We start from the raw sequence: 16,728 nt of genomic DNA, 5'->3' as shown, positions 1-16,728 counted from the left end.
TCGCTTGGAGTGTGGGCCAAGCTAAATAATGCTGGCTGTTCCTAAGTCTTGTAACATACTTGTGAATGTCTTGGACTGCTTTGCTTTCTTGTCTTGTAGAAGAATCTACCATGTTGATATCACCCTGACTGTTCTCTGTTCATCTACCTACTCTACTGCCAGCAATGTTTCATTTCTCCTAAAAGAAATTGGGAACTGGTAGATAAGGAACAGACAATAGCATTACCAAAGTAACATTTTGGAAGGACTGGTGTGATACTCCTGGACAGGTTGAGGAAAAAGCTAGAGGATTGGGAGGTTTTTACAGGGTCTGCAGTCATTCATCTGTACCCCGTTCAAAAGTTAACTCAAGAAGGGAGGACACAGAGGTACATGGCCTACTATCTTGACTCGCTGACTGAATGTTCTAGCATACACACTGAACATCCTTGTGATGTTTTGAGGATTTGTCATTTTTTCAGGGGTTTGCTTACCGTAAAATCTATTAGTGTCTTATTAGAAGATGTAATAGGTTTGAACTTCAGTGTGATCCAGAATGAGGAACCATAGATGCACTTAGATGTCTTTGCGTGAACACATGCCAAAGCAGGAAATCATATTTAAGGGAGAGTATTCTTAGGAATGGAATATCACTGTTGGGGCCAGATAAATATCTCTAAGCAACAATTATCATGTAGCTTTTGGCTCACTTTCCTTATCAGTCCTTACAACAGTTGGATAATTGGATGAATTTTAACTTGCACATTATATATGTTCCTTATAATTCTTACTAGTTTTTTTCCCCCCCAAATAGAAAATCTAGATAACCAATGCCAGAAGTAATCATGGTAGTGCAGTTATTCTACCTGTCTTGCTCCAGATAAAAAGAATTAAGTTATAAGATTTTTTAGTTTTAATTTTCTTTGCCTTTATACTTTTAATTTTTCTTATCTCAAACTGTTTTTAGAGATTTTTAGAGCTGTTAAGTTGGTTTTCTCAAGAGCTGTAATGTGACTGAGTATTATAATAAGTGGATATTTGTTTTCAGGTAAACAGCTATGACCCCATATCTGCTTAAGTATGACTCAAAATAATTGAGAACTCTTAGAGATAATGGGATTTTTCCCTTCAGAAGCTTGAGAATTTTCACCAAATTCCAAACAGGACTGAAATTGTTCTGTTTAGCCTATGGATATGAGAAACCAAACTCTAATTTTTATTATTTTCTTTTTAGGCATTTACTTGGTTTTTGCATTTGAGAAGCAGCAGTGAGCCATATACGCACCAGGACAGCTGTGTCCTGTCCTGTACAGATTTGAATGATCCATCCTAGATTTGACAACTTTCTGTTTGTTTGTTTTAATTATTCTAAATGTGCAGGATGCTGCCGGAAGCTCCAGTGTATAAATTCAACATTTGCTGTCTGTGACAGATGAACTTTTGTGTGTGTATATAAGAATGAGTTGGGACCTTTGTCTTTAAAAATCTATTTTTAAGTAATGTTCTAAGAATTCCATTTGCTGCACTACTCTCTTAGTGCATAAAAATTATAGTATAACTTGTTAGAGCTGCTGAACTCTTCCACAGTGCTCTGATTTGTTCAGTGTTTGTTTATAGTATTAAATTCATTGCAGTTGTAGAATTGATGAGGGAGCATACTGGTTTGTGGGGGTTTGTGCTCATTTCTGTAGTTTTGTCATATAGTATTTTTCAAGATTAAATGGATTGTGTTCTGTACAATTGAATGTGTTCAATATATATCACTAAAGTTGTAAGTTTAAAACAAAATTTTAGATGGCCATGAAAGTTATTTACCTAGAATTTTAGCCAGTTATTACATTTCATTATAAATACTAACTACTTTATATGCTAATATGATCTAATTCTGGAACTGGTTAGAATGTTTTATATGCCAGCATAAAATTGTTTTGGATTTTAGGGGCTTTATCTTAAGAATTTCCTTCCATAGCAATTAATGTTTCTGGTTATCAAGAATGTAATTAGACAGATTTTCCTTTCTTCATTGAACAAAAATGCCATAGTTGTTTTTCCACGATTTAATGAAAACCTGTCCCATGCGAACCTGTTGCACATTTTCCTCAGATACATGTATGGAACTGCAACAGGAGGATGAGACTAAAAGAAGCTGAAAAGCAGACTTCAGATGAATTCTCCCTGACATTAGATAGAGCTTACTGGCACTGTGTGCTGGGTAGATCCTTTACTCCCCTTCAGCCCCGAGAGAAGCAGTTCCTGCTCTTCTATTACAACATCATACTTTGTGCAGTAGGATGCCGCATCTCATCACCACTCAGAATTTGTATTTGCCATTTCAGAACTGTTAACCGTTTTTCAGCCCTGGCTTCTTGCTTGACTCCTCTTCCAAAACTGACACCTAGGTGAACTGTTGTCCTTACTTTACATTACTGTTTAAAACACTTGCCAGTGTTTAGGTATAGTGAAAAACTTACAAAGAACAAAGCAGAGCAATTATTGCATAGTCTTCTAAAAATCATTTATTTATGCATGGATTTAAAAGACATTACTTTCTGTAATTATCCAGAGTATTTGTTTAAAATGTGAGGTTTCTTAATTTGTTTATATATGTTGATTATTCATGGTGTTAGAATAATAGACCTTTTAACAAGAGAACATGGGTTACCTAATTTCTGTTTCTTGTGCAACTTGTCAATCTCCAAACTGTTACCAGTTTACAAAAATTAAGTCTTTTTGCCTTAATGGTGGTTTGCCATGTCATTTGGAGAAATAAATAATAGTATTTCTGACTATGGTGGCTGCCGTTAGCTAACAAAGGTTTGGTAATGGTGCTGGGCGGTAGGAATGGTGAGCTCTTAGTGTTACAAACACAACCAGGTTAATTTTAATTCTGGGAGAAGTTCCAGAAAGTATTTTGATAGTTTGATAGAGGATGTGGCTTCTTTATTATTTCCTATCATCATTTTCATTTAATGGTCTTAGCCAATTTTAAGCAACTAATAAAACATTTTTAGACTCTTGCTCTTTCCACTCCATGGATGATTTGTGGGAGAGAAGGATCCCCTGAAGGATGGAGTGATTGGTGGTAATACAGAGCAGAAAAGGAAGGTGGAGTCCCCCGGGGCCTTCACTGAAGGGGTAGAAAGGAGTAAAGGAAACCCAAGTGGACTGAGCCAATGTCTTCGCTCGCAGTGAGTGAAACTGTTGTGTGTACAGAAGGCACATGGAGCTGCACCCAGAGGATGCAGAGTTCTGGCATTGCCCTTGTGCTTGAGCTTTATTGTTCTCTTAGCCACCTCTGTTCTTCACTCCCGGATGCCTTCCTGCTGCAGCTAAGTGTCTGGGCAGTGACTCAGGAAGAACTTTAGGAAAAGGTGGATCCTGCCCATCACCAAGGTAAAAGCTGGGAGGATACACACTCCCCCCCGCCCCCCCACCACCATACCCACAGTCTCAGTGTTTGGGAATTTTCCATTCAAGACTTGTAACTGTTATGAAGGGGGCATGGCTCTTCACTATCAGGTCAGTGATGTGAAGTTTGTGGAAGTGATTATAGGCACTCCAGTTTGTCCTCTGAGGGTGAAAGTGAAGTGAAGATCAAACCAGCCACTTGTGGAGAGGACACAACCTGCGGATTGGGAGGATTGGTCTGGGGACATGGCTGGATTGTGGTATAACAAAGAACACTCAAGTTGAATTCTTTGGGCCTAGAATACACTAAAGGAGAGGCACCATGTAGCCATCATGTTCAGGGAGACAAACTGGCATCCAAAGGGGAGGTGTCCTAACCTGCACACCACGGCTGTCTGCAGGTAATGACTGTTCTTCCAGTGCCCACTGAGCCTCTGGTTCCAGTGTGACTTTCCAGAGAAATTTGCCTTCAGGAAGAGAAGGCATTGATTAGAGACTTTGACTTCTGTTAACTAATGTGCATAATGACTATGAAAGGTAGATTACCAGTAGAGTTTCCTAGCTGACCCTATCCCCAAACTTGAAAATGGAGATGTGATTGCTGCCTAAATTCATGTTAATAGCATTAATAGGGCATCAGAGGTGTGCAAAGTGATGGGGTTTGAGGCAGCGTGCAATGTTGGTCAGCAGTGGAGAAGTAGAAAAAGCATTGTCAGCTATCAGAAGTCCAGATCTCCAGTCACATTAGCTCTTATGGGGATGTATTCTTCAGTCTGTCTTAGCTTAACTGATACTATGTTATTTTGCTAAGTCTTCAAGTATCCTAGTGAAGATGTGGTTTCTTGTGAGGTCTGCCAGTGTGAATATTCTAGCTACTGAATATTATTTTTCACTGTTGATAACTTTTTGTTGTCTACTTCAGGCTTTGTATGTATTGTGAGCCAGTTACTGCCAACGTCTCTGGGTCTTCAAAGTAAGGCCAGATCCAGGGACCAGGGCTCTATAATAATTGTACTGAAATGCCTGTGGTATTTACTGGCCCTTTGGTCAAATAAAAAGCATAGGTATATGATGTTACCACCTCCCTAGTTGGTGTTATGTCAAATACTACATAACTGATGTTTCTTCATTTCTTGCCCTCTGATGGAGCAACATTCCTGATTCCTTGAAGGCAGTCAGTGTAGTGGCTCTTACACTTATTTATTTAGTGATATATGTGACTAGGCTGGGGGACAGCCAGCTCTTCACCTTCTCAATTTCTCTTCTGCTTCCATGTAATCCTGAAGCATGGGCTCCTGTTCCTCACTGCAATACTAAGCAAGTGTGGGACACCCAAAAGTACCCTCCTCAATTTGGGAGACTTTTGGGTTAGCCCCACAGCCCTCTGCTCCCTAGATTTATCCTGGGCCATGGTTCCTTGGGGACAGCATACCTTGGATACAGCCAGATTGACAACATTTATTAAGCTCCTTAGATCAGTTATTTTCCTAAATCTTTTATATGCGTTAATTCATTTTGATCCTTATAACTATATGAGCTAAGCACTGTTATCCCTGTTTTAATAATGGAGCTCAGCACAGAGAGAGTACAAAGTTGCCCAAGGCAGGGCGAAGATTTGAATACCCATATCCCACAAGTTAGGCCTGCAATCCAATCTCATGTTATACCCCTCTTCTCACCCATTCATTACTCACAACTTGATATGTTAACTGGTTGGTGCTCCAACCTTCTGATTCAAACTTTTGATACTTATTTTGGGGCGCCTGGGTGACTCATTCAGTTAAGTGTCTCCCTTTAGCTCAAATCATGGTCCTGGGATCCTGGGATTGAGCCCTGTGTTGGGCTCCCTGCTCAGAGGGGAGCCTGCTTCTCCCTCTGCCCTTCCCCCCTGCTTATGTACATGCGTGTTCTCTCTCTCTCAAATAAAATCTTAAAAAAACCCCAAAACAACCTTTGATACTTAAGTATCCCCTGAGAGGAGCATTTATCTTGCATAAGAGGCTTTGGGGCAGAGAGAGCAAGAGGACATCTGACTGTACTTAGGGACCAAGGGTAAAAAGTATCAACAGGCAGAAGGGCAAAGATAGACTTGGACTTCACATTTTGGTAGACCTGCTCCTTTAGCAACCAGTCCTATAGCAAATCTAGTTTAGTCTGCATCTTAGGGGGTGGGGGGTGTTAGTCTGCATCTTAGGGGGTGGGGGATGGTTCTTTCCCCACCCTCACCATTGGGAAATACCAAGAGGTGGGAGCACAAGTGTGACTATAGCCAAAGGGAGAGGCCAAGAGAGAAGGAATCATTTCTTCAGTCTGAGTTGATTACCCAGGCAGAGGCAAATCATTTTGTTTTAACTTTTAATTGAAGTATAACACACACAGGTTGGTTTTTAACAAATGGAACACAAATACAGTCATCACTTCAATCAACAAACTATTACCACCCCCTGCAGGAGCCCCCCTCATGTTCTCTTTCACTTACTACCTCCCCAAGGGTAACCACTGTCTGACTTCTAAGAACATAGATTAGTTTTGTCTGTTTTTGGACATAATATAAATGGAATCAAATCGTATGTATTCTCTTGTATCTGGCTTATTTGCTGTACATTATGTTTGTAAGATTTTTGTTGCATGTATTTGTACGTGGTTCCTTCTCATGGCTGTATAGTATTCCATTACATAAATAAACCATATATTTATCACATGGATGTTTGGTTCATTCCCAGTTTTGGAACTATTAATAGTACTGCCTCAAATATTCTACTACATGAATTTTGGTGCACCTAGGTACTCATTTCTGCCTAGCAGTGGAATTGCAGGGTCACAGTATGTACATATGTTCCACTTTACTGGATACTGCCAGTTTTCCAAAGTTCCAGTTGCCCTACACTCAGTAGTGTCTTGTCTTTTTCATTTCATTTTGGCAGGTATGTAGTGGTATCTCATTGTGGCTTTAGTTTTCGTTTTACTGATTATTAATGAGATCGAGCACTTTACATATGATTATTGCCTTTTGACTATCCTCTTGTTAATGTCTGTTTAGGTTTTTACCCACTTTTCTATTGGACGGACTATCTTTTGTATTGACTTGTGGTTTTCAAAAATATATCTTTTCTGGATGCATGTCATTTGTTGAGTGTATTGAGAGAATGTTGAGTGTATTGAGAAATATATATATATTTCATATATATATATATGAAAAGCTATTTTAATATAGTATACAATATTCTCTTTCATAGTTGGCATATTTTGCTTAACAAATATTTGTCTATTCCAAGATCATGAAGATGTTCTACGTTTTCTTTTAAAATCTTTTATGTTTCACTGTTCACTTTTAAATCTGAAATCATACTGATTTTTTGTTTTGTTTTTGTTAATAGTGTGAGGTAGGGTTTAAAGTAGAAGTTTTCCCTTTATGGATTTCCAGCTCTCCCAGCATCATTTACTGAGAAAAAACATCTTTTCCCCCTAAACCACAGTTTTTCACCTTTGTCACATTTAAGGTGATTATACATGTTTGCATTTGTTTCTGAATTCTGTTCTGTTCCACGGGTCACCTTACTTATCCATGCATCAATACCACATTATCTTAATTATCTTTGTAATGGATCTTGATATCAGTAACAGGAGACAAAGGTAGTTTTAGCTTGTTAATTAGGTTGAACAAAGTGAAGAATGATAAATGATGAATGCATAGAGATAGGCAGGAGTGGGAAGAAACCTGGATATTCTAAAGGCAGTGGAAAGCCACAAGAGGATTATATCAATGTGGTTATTTTATGTTTTTAAAAGAGAAGCCTGATAAAGATAGAAAAGATTTGAACAGCCCTATTAACCAACTTAACCTAAATGTTATCTATAAAACACTTCACACAACAGCAAAATATACATTTTTTTAGGCATAAATAAAATATTCTCCAGAGTAGACCATAGAACAAATGTCAATAAAATTAAAAGGATTAAAATCATACAAAACATTTTTTTCTGACCACAGTAGAATTACATTAGAAATCAACAGCAGAAGCAAATTTGGGAAATCCCCAAATATTTGGAAACTAAACCAAAAAACATTCTAAATAGCCCAGCTCAAGAAAGAAATGACAAGGAAAATCAGAAAATATTTTGAGCTGAATGAAAACACATCAGGATGTATGGGATGAAGCTAAAGCAGTACTTAGAGGGAAATGTATAGCTATAAAAACCTATATTGGGGGGGAGGGAAGATGGTAGAGGAGTAGGGGACCCTATTTCAACTGGTGCCCGGAATTGAGCTGGATATCTACCAGACCACTCTGAGCACCCACGAAACCAGCCTGAGATGTAAGAAGATCTGGATCTCTACAAACAGAATATCGCAGGCAGTTGGTTTTGAGATATGAAGCGGAGAGCCGTGATTCTGCGGGCAGATATCGGAGGATAAACGGAGGAGGGAGGTTGCCTGGAAGTGGGGATCCTACACCGCCTGTGAGTGACAGCCTAGCGCGCTGCGGACGGGGCACAGACTTGCAGACCGGTAGCGTCGGGAAAGGACTTTAGGGCAGCCCCCGGGGTGGAAAACCAGACTGGAGGGGTCGCGAGCATGCAAACTGCAGGCCCCCCTGACAGAAACCAGAGCGACGGTCGAGAGCACGCGAACTGCAGCCTTCGAGTCAGAAACCGGTGTGCCGGGGTCGGGCCCGTGAACTGCAACCGCCAGGAGTGGAAACCCCAAGTGGCGGAGTCATGCGTGCGTGAACTGGGAGTGGCTGGCAGTTTGAGAAGCACAAAGGGCAGAGACGTGCCCCAACCTGGAGGCAGGACTGGGAGCACTGCTGAGGTGCGCACAACCCAGGACGCTTCAGTTTATAGCAACACTGACAGAAATGGAGACAGTGTGGCCTGGAGAGCTCACTGAAGAACAGACTGGGGTCTCTCTGCTCTGAGGCAGAGGGTTGGAAATGGTCTCTTCTGCTCTGACTCGTGGAAGAGACGCGGAAAGCCGCCAGGGAAAGGTGCCAGAGAACAAAAGCCCCAAAGACTGATTCCCACTGAGCCCATCCCCCACCACAGGGGCGCAGGGCAACTCTGCCCGAACAGGGTTGCCTGAATAACAGCGCAGCAGGCCCCTGCTGCAGAAGACAGGCTGGGAAAACAAGAGGCCAGCAACCCTAAGGTCCCAAGAAAACAGGTGCACCTTGCTTGGGTTCTGGTCAATAATTTGGACTCTATACATTCCCTCGAACACCCATCAACAGAATGACTAGGAGGAGGAGCCCCCAAAACAGAAAAGACTCAGAGATTATGACTTATGCTGCAGATTTCCAAATGGATGCAGATATAACCAAGATGTCGGAGATGGAATTCAGGCTAGCAATTGTGAAGACAATGGCTAGAATGGAGAAATCAATTAATGGCAACATAGAGCCTCTAAGGGCAGAAATAAATGGTGAATTGGCAGAACTTAAAAATGCTATCAATGAGATCCAATCCAATCTAGATAATCTAAAAGGTAGGGTAACTGAAACAGAAGAGAGAATAAGTGATCTGGAAGACAGTATAATAAATAAAAAGGGAAAAGAGGAGGCCAGGGAAAAACAACTCAGAATCCATGAAAATAGAATCAGAGAAATAAGTGACACCATGAGGCATTCCCGGAGGGAGTGGAGAGAGAGAGAGGGCTAGAAGACGTATTTGAGCAAATCGTAGCTGAGAACTTCCCTAATCTGGGGAATGAAAAAAACATTCGAGTCCTAGAGGCAGAGAGGACTCCTCCTAAGATCAAGGAAAACAGGCCAACGCTCTGGCATGTAATAGTAAAACTTGCAAATCTTAGAACCAAGGAAACCATCTTAAGGGCAGTTAGGGGGAAGAGATTCCTTACGTACAGAGGGAGGAACATCAGAATAACATCAGACATATCCACAGAGACCTGGCAAGCCAGAAAGGCCTGGCAAGACATATTCAGGGTACTAAATGAGAAGAATATGCAGCCAAGAATACTTTATCCGGCAAGGCTGTCATTTAGAATGGATGGAGAGATGCAGAGCTTCCACGACCAGTAGAAGTTGAAAGAATATGTGACCACTAAGCTGGCCCTGCAAGAAATATTAAGGGGGGTTCTATAAAAGGAGAAAGACCCCAAGAGTGATCTACAACAGAAATTTACAGGGACAATCTATAAAAACAACGTCTTCACAGGCAACATGATGACAATTAATTCATATCTTTCAATAATCACTCTCAATGTGAATGGCCTAAACGCTCCCATAAAACGGCACAGGGTTGCAGATTGGATAAAAAGACAGGACCCATCCATATGCTGTCTACAAGAGACTCATTTTGAACCTAAAGATACGTCCAGACTGAAAGTGGAGGGATGGAGATCTATCTTCCACGCCAGCGGACCTCAAAAGAAAGCTGGGGTAGCAATTCTTATATCAGAGAAATTAGATTTTAAACTAAAGTCTGTAATTAGAGACACAGAAGGACACTATATCATTCTATTGTAACATAACATATTGTAAATATCTATGCCCCCAACATGGGAGCAGCCATCTACATAAGCCAACTGTTAACCAAAATAAAGAGTCATATTGATAACAATATGTTAATTGTAGGAGACCTCAATACTCCACTCTCAGCAATGGACACATCATCTAAGCAGAAAATCAACAAGAAAACAAGAGCTTTGAATGATAGATTGGACCAGATGGACCTCATAGATATTTACGGAACATTCCACCCTAAAACAACAGAATACTCATTCTTCTTGAGCGCACATGGAACTTTCTCCAGAATAGGCCATATACTGGGTCACAAATCAGGTCTCAACCGATACCAAAACATTGAGATTATTCCCTGCATATTCTCAGACCACAATGCTCTAAAATTGGAACTCCATCACACAAAAAAATTTGGCAGAAATTCAAACACTTGGAAGCTAAAGACCACTCTGCTCAAGAATGTTTGGGTCAACCAAGAAATCAAAGAAGAACTTAATTCATGGAAATCAATGAGAACGAAAACACATCGGTCCAAAACCTGTGGGATACTGCAAAGGTGGTCCTAAGGGGGAAATACATAGCCATCCAAGCCTCACTCAAAAAAATAGAAAAATCCCGAATTCACCAACTAACTCTACACCTTAAAGAACTAGAGAAAAAGCAACAAATGACACCTAAGCCACACTTTAGAAGAGAAATAATTAAAATTAGAGCAGAAATCAATGAATTAGAAACCAGAAACACAGTAGATCAGATCAACGAAACTAGAAGTTGGTTCTTTGAAAGAATTAATAAGATCAATAAACCACTTGCCAGACTTATCCAAAAGAAAAGAGAAAGGACCCAAATTAAGAAAATTATGAATGAAAGGGGAGAGATCACGACCAACACCAAGGAAATAGAAAGAATTATTAGAAATTATTATCAACAACTATATGCCAATAAACTGAGCAATCTGGATGAAATGGAGGCCTTCCTGGAAACCTATAAACTGCCAAGACTGAAACAGGAAGAAATTGACAACTTGAATAGGCCAATAACCAGTAACAAGATTGAAGCAGTGATCAAAAATCTCCCAAAAACAAGAGTCCAGGGCCTGATGGATTCCCTGGGGAATTCTACCAAACATCAAAGAAGAAATAATACCTATTCTACTGAAGCTGTTTCAAAAAATAGAAACAGAAGGAAAACTTCCAAACTCATTCTATGAGGCCAGCATTCCCTTAATCCCCAAACTCGGCAAAGACCCCATCAAAAAGGAGAATTTCAGACCGATATCCCTGATGAATATGGATTCCAAAATCCTCAACGAAATCCTAGCTAATAGGATCCAACAATACATTAAAAGGATCATCCACCACGACCAAGTGGGATTTATCTCCGGGATGCAAGGATGGTTCAACATTCGCAAATCAATCAATGTGATAGAACACATTAATAAGAGGAGGGAGAAGAACCATATGGTCCTCTCAATTGATGCAGAAAAAGCATTTGACAAAATACAACATCCTTTCCTGATTAAAACTCTTCAGAGTATAGGGATAGAGGGAACATTCCTCAAGCTCATAAAATCCATCTATGAAAAACCCACAGCGAATATCATCCTCAATGGGGAAAAGCTGAGAGCTTTTCCCTTAAGATCAGGAACACATCAAGGGTGCCCACTCTCACCACTGTTGTTCAACATAGTACTAGAAGTCCTAGCAACAGCAATCAGACAACAAAAAGAAATAAAAGGTATTCAAATTGGCAAAGAAGAAGTCAAACTCTCTCTTTTCGCAGACGACATGATACTTTAGTGGAAAACCCAAAGACTCCACCCCCAAATTACTAGAACTCATCCAGCAATTCAGTAATGTGCCAGGATACAAAATCAATGCACAGAAATCAGTTGCTTTCTTTTTTTTTTTTTAAAGATTTTTTTATTTATTTGACAGAGAGAGACACAGCAAGAGAGGGAACACAAGCAAGGGGAGTGGGAGAGGGAGAAGCAGGCTCCCGGCCGAGCAGAGAGCCCGATGTGGGGCTCGATCCCAAGACCCCAGGATCATGACCTGAGCCGAAGGCAGACACTTAATGACTGAGCCACCCAGGCACCCCATCAGTTGCTTTCTTATACACTAACAACGCAACTGTAGAAAGAGAAATTAGAGAATCGATTACATTTACAATAGCACCAAAAACCATAAGATACCTCAGAATAAACCTAACCAAAGAGGTAAAGGATCTATATTCTAGGAACTACAAAACACTCATGAAAGAAATTGAAGAAGACACAAAAAGATGGAAAAATGTTCCATGCTCATGGATCGGAAGAATAAACATTGTTAAAATGTCTATGCTACCCAGAGCAATCTATACCTTCAATGCCATCCTGATCAAAATTCCAATGACATTTTTCAAAGTGCTGGAACAAACAATCCTAAAATTTGTATGGAATCAGAAAAGACCCCGAATCGCCAAGGAGATGTTGAAAAAGAAAAACAAAGCTGGGGGCATCACGTTGCCCGATTTCAAGCTATGCTACAAATCAGTGATCACCAAGACAGCATGGTACTGGCACAAAAACAGACATACAGACCAATGGAACAGAATAGAGAACCCAGATATGGACCCTCAACTCTATGGTCAAATAATCTTTGACAAAGCAGGAAAAAACATGCAATGGAAAAAAGACAGTCTCTTTAATAAATGGTGCTGGGAAAATTGGACAGCCACATGCAGAAGAATGAAACTCGACCATTCTCTAACACCATTCACAAAGATAAACTCAAAGTGGATGAAAGACCTCAATGTGAGACAGGAATCCATCCTAATCCTAGAGAAGAACATACGCAGTAACCTCTTTGACATCGCCCACAGCAACTTCCTTCAAGATACATCTCCAAAAGCTAGTGAAACAAAAGCAAAAATGAACTTTTGGGACTTCATCAAGATAAAAATCTTCTGCACAGCAAAGGAAAGAGTCAACAAAACAAAGAGGCAACCCACAGAGTGGGAGAAGATATTTGCAAATGACACTACAGATAAAGGGCTGGTATCCAAGATCTATAAAGAACTTCTCAAACTCAACACCCAAAAAATAAATAATCAAGTCAAAAAGTGGGCAGAAGAGATGAACAGACACTTCTCTGAAGAAGGCATACAAATGGCTAACAGACATATGAAAAAATGTTCATCATCATTAGCCATCAGGGAAATTCAAATCAAAACCACATTGAGATACCACCTTACACCAGTTAGAATGGCCAAAATGGACAGGGAAAGAAACAACAAATGTTGGAGAGGTTGTGGAGAAAGGGGAACCCTCTTACACTGTTGGTGGGAATGCAAGTTGGTACAGCCACTTTGGAAAACAGTGTGGAGTTTCCTCAAAAATTTAAAAATAGAGCTACCCTATGACCCAGCAATTGCACTCCTGGGTATTTACCCCAAGGACACAGATGTAGTGAAAAGAAGGGCCATATGTACCCCAATGTTCATAGCAGCAATGTCCGCAATAGACAAACTGTGGAAAGAGCTGAGATGCCCTTCAACAGATGAATGGATAAAGAAAATGTGGTCCATATATTCAATGGAATATTACTCAGCCATCAGAAAAGATGAATACCCAACTTTTACATCAACATGGATGGGACTGGAGGAGATTATGCTAAGTGAAATAAGTCAAGCAGAGAAAGTCAATTATCATATGGTTTCACTTATTTGTGGAACATAAGGAATAACATGGAGCACATTAGGAGAAGGAAGGGAAAAATGGGCGGGGGGAATTGGAGGGAGAGATGAACCATGAGAGACTATGGACCTGAGAAACAGGGTTTTAGAGGGGAGGGGGGAGGGGGTATTGGTTAGCCTGGTGATGGGTATTAAGGAGGGCATGTACTGCATGGAGCACTGGGTGTTATACGAAAACAATGGATCGTGGATCACTACATCAAAAACTAGTGATGTATTGTATGGTGACTAACATAACATAATAAAATTAAAAACTACAAAAAAAAAAAACTATATTGGGGAAGGAAAAAAAAAGGATCTCAAGTCAGTAACCTAAGATTCCACTTAAGTAACTGGAGGGGCATAGAGATGGGAAGAAGAAGCAAACTAAACCCAAAGCAAGAAGGAAAGAAATAAGAGTGAAAATCAATGAAATAGCAGAAACCATAGAGAAAATCATTTAAGGGGACTATAAGGGAGTAATATGAACATTAGGACCAATTAATTCCTACTAAGATAAAAATACTGAAACTGACTTTAAATATAGGGAATCTGAATAGTAAAAAAATTAAGTACTTAAAAATCTACCCACAAAGAAAAATATAAGCCTAGAAGTGTTCACTTGTGATTTTTATGAAAAATATTTAAGAAACAATACCAATCATTCACAAATTCTTCTAAAGAAGATGTGGTCCATATACACAATGGAATATTACTCAGCCATCAGAAAGGATGAATACCCAACTTTTACATCCACATGGATGGGACTGGAGGAGATTATGTTAAGTGAAATAAGTCAAGCAGAGAAAGTCAATTATCATATGGTTTCACTTATCTGTGGAACATAAGGAATAGCATGGAGGACATTAGGAGAAGGAAGGGAAAAATGGGCGGGGGGAATTGGAGGGAGAGATGAACCATGAGAGACCATGGAGCTGAGAAACAGAGGGTTTTAGAGGGGAGCAAGGTGGGGGGATGGGTTAGCCCTGTGATGGGTATGAAGGAGGGCACGTATTGCATGGAGCACTGGGTGTTATATGAAAACAATGAATCATGGAACACTACATCAAAAACTAATGATGTACTGTATGGTGACTAACATAATAAAATTAAATTAAAAAAAAATAGAGGAGGAGGGAGTACACCCTATCTACTATGAGGCCCTGATACCACAGCAAGTAAAAGGCATCACAAGAAAACTACAGACCAATATCTCATGAATAGAGATCCAAAAATCCCCAACAAAACATTAGCCAACAGAATCCAGCAGCATATAAAAAGAATTATACAACACGATTAAGTAGGATTTCTTCCAGTAATGCAAAGATGGCTTAACATCCAAAAATCAATTAATATAATTCACCATATTAATAGAATGAAAGACAAAGCCACATGATCCCTTCAATAGACAAAGTATTTTATAAAAATCCAACATCCCTCATAATAAAACTCTTCAGCTTGATGAAAACCTCTTTAGTCTGATGAAAGGCATCTATAAAAACCCACAGCTAGGGCGCCTGGGTGGCTCAGTTGGTTAAGCGACTGCCTTCAGCTCAGGTCATGATCCTGGAGTCCCTGGATCGAGTCCCGCATTGGGCTCCCTGCTCGGCAGGGAGCCTGCTTCTCCCTCTGATCCTCCCCCCTCTCATGTGCTCTCTGTCTCTCTCATTCTCTCTGTCTCAAATAAATAAAATCTTAAAAAAAAAACAAAACCACAGCTAACATCATACTTAATGAAGATAAATAAAAATCAGGAATAATACAAGGATATTCACTCTCACCACTTCTATTTAATATTATACTGGAGGTTCTAACAAGTGTACATGCAAGAAAAAGAAGTAAAAGACACCTACATTGGAAAAGAATCAGTGACTGTCTTTTATTTGCAGACAACTATATAGAGAAAATCCTAAAGTATTCACACACATAAAAAAGTTCTGAGTTCAGCAGTTACATGATACAAGATCAATATACAAAAAGCAGTTGTATTTCTATGTACTAGCAATGAACAGCTAAATGAGATTTTAAAAGATTCAGTTCACAATAAAATAGGAATAAATTTAACAAAAAACTGTAAGGTTTGTAACTGAAAACAAAATATTGCTGAGGAAAATTAAAGACCTGAGTGAAGAGGCCAAGTTCATGGATTGAGACACTCAATATTGTTAAGATTACGACTTACTCCAAATTGATCTATAGATTCAATGCAATCCCTATAAAATTCCAGTGAGTTTTTTTTCAGAAATTGACAAACTAAATTATATATTAATGAAAAGACCCAGGTTCAAAAATTTTTCCAGCATCAATTTTTTTTCTTTTTTTAAATTTAAATTCAATTAGCCAACACATAGTACGTCATTAGTTTCAGATGCAGTGTTCAACCATTCATCAGTTGCATATAACACCCAGTGCTCATCACATCTTGTACTCTCCTTAATACCCATCACACAGTTACCCCATCCTCCACCCACCTCCCCTTCAGCAACCCTCAGTTTGTTTCCCATAGTTAAGAGTCTCTCATGTTTGTCTCTCTCTGATTTCTTCCCATCCAGTTTTCCCTCCCTCTCCTTATGATCTTCTGCACTTTCTTATATTCCACATATGGGTGAAATCATATGAGAATTGTCTTTCTCCGATTGACTTATTTCATTTAGCATAATACTCTCCAGTTCCATCCAAGTGGATGATGGAAAGTATTCATCATTTCTGATGGTTGAGTAATATATACCACATCTTCTTTATCCAATTCATCTGTCAAAGGACATCTTGGCTCTTTCCCACAGTTTGGCTATTGTGGACATTGCTGCTATAAACATTGGGGTGCAAGTGCCCCTTTGGATCATTACATTTGTATCTTTGAGGTAAATACCCAGTAGTTCAGTTGCTGGATCATAGGGTAGTTCTTTTTTTAGCTTTTTCAGGAACCTCTATACTGTTTTCCAGACTTGCTGCACCAGTTTATATTCCCACCAGCAGTGGAAGAGGGTTCCCCTTTCTCTGCATCCTTGCCAACATGTTGTTTCTTGTTAATTTTAGCTGTCCCAACAGATGTGAGATGGTATCTCATTGTGGTTTTGATTTGTATTTTCCTGATGCCAAGTGATGTTGAGCAGTTTTTCATGTATCTGCTGGCCATTTGTATGTCTTC

General features: G+C 39.6%; 1 protein-coding gene across 2 annotated transcripts in view; it reads left to right on the top strand.

The window, feature by feature from the left end:
- Positions 1-16,728, top strand: part of RNMT (RNA guanine-7 methyltransferase) — a 111,190-nt gene that overhangs the window by 34,042 nt on the left and 60,420 nt on the right. Inside the window, exon 11 of one of the 2 annotated variants that reach the window (XM_045887046.3) lies at positions 1,214-6,088. The exons of the other annotated variant lie outside the window; for it this stretch is intronic. Within the exon in view, the coding sequence (XP_045743002.1) occupies positions 1,214-1,251 (38 nt within the window). The 3' untranslated portion in view covers positions 1,252-6,088. Of the gene's footprint in view, positions 1-1,213; positions 6,089-16,728 lie in introns of those variants that run through there. 2 annotated transcript variants of the gene reach the window in all.

This window comes from Mirounga angustirostris, unplaced genomic scaffold, assembly GCF_029215605.1.
Source record: "Mirounga angustirostris isolate CCGP_5_RB_7025 unplaced genomic scaffold, mMirAng1.0.hap1 SCAF_14, whole genome shotgun sequence".
NCBI lineage: Eukaryota > Metazoa > Chordata > Mammalia > Carnivora > Phocidae > Mirounga > Mirounga angustirostris.
This window is presented reverse-complemented; position numbering and strand designations above follow the sequence as displayed.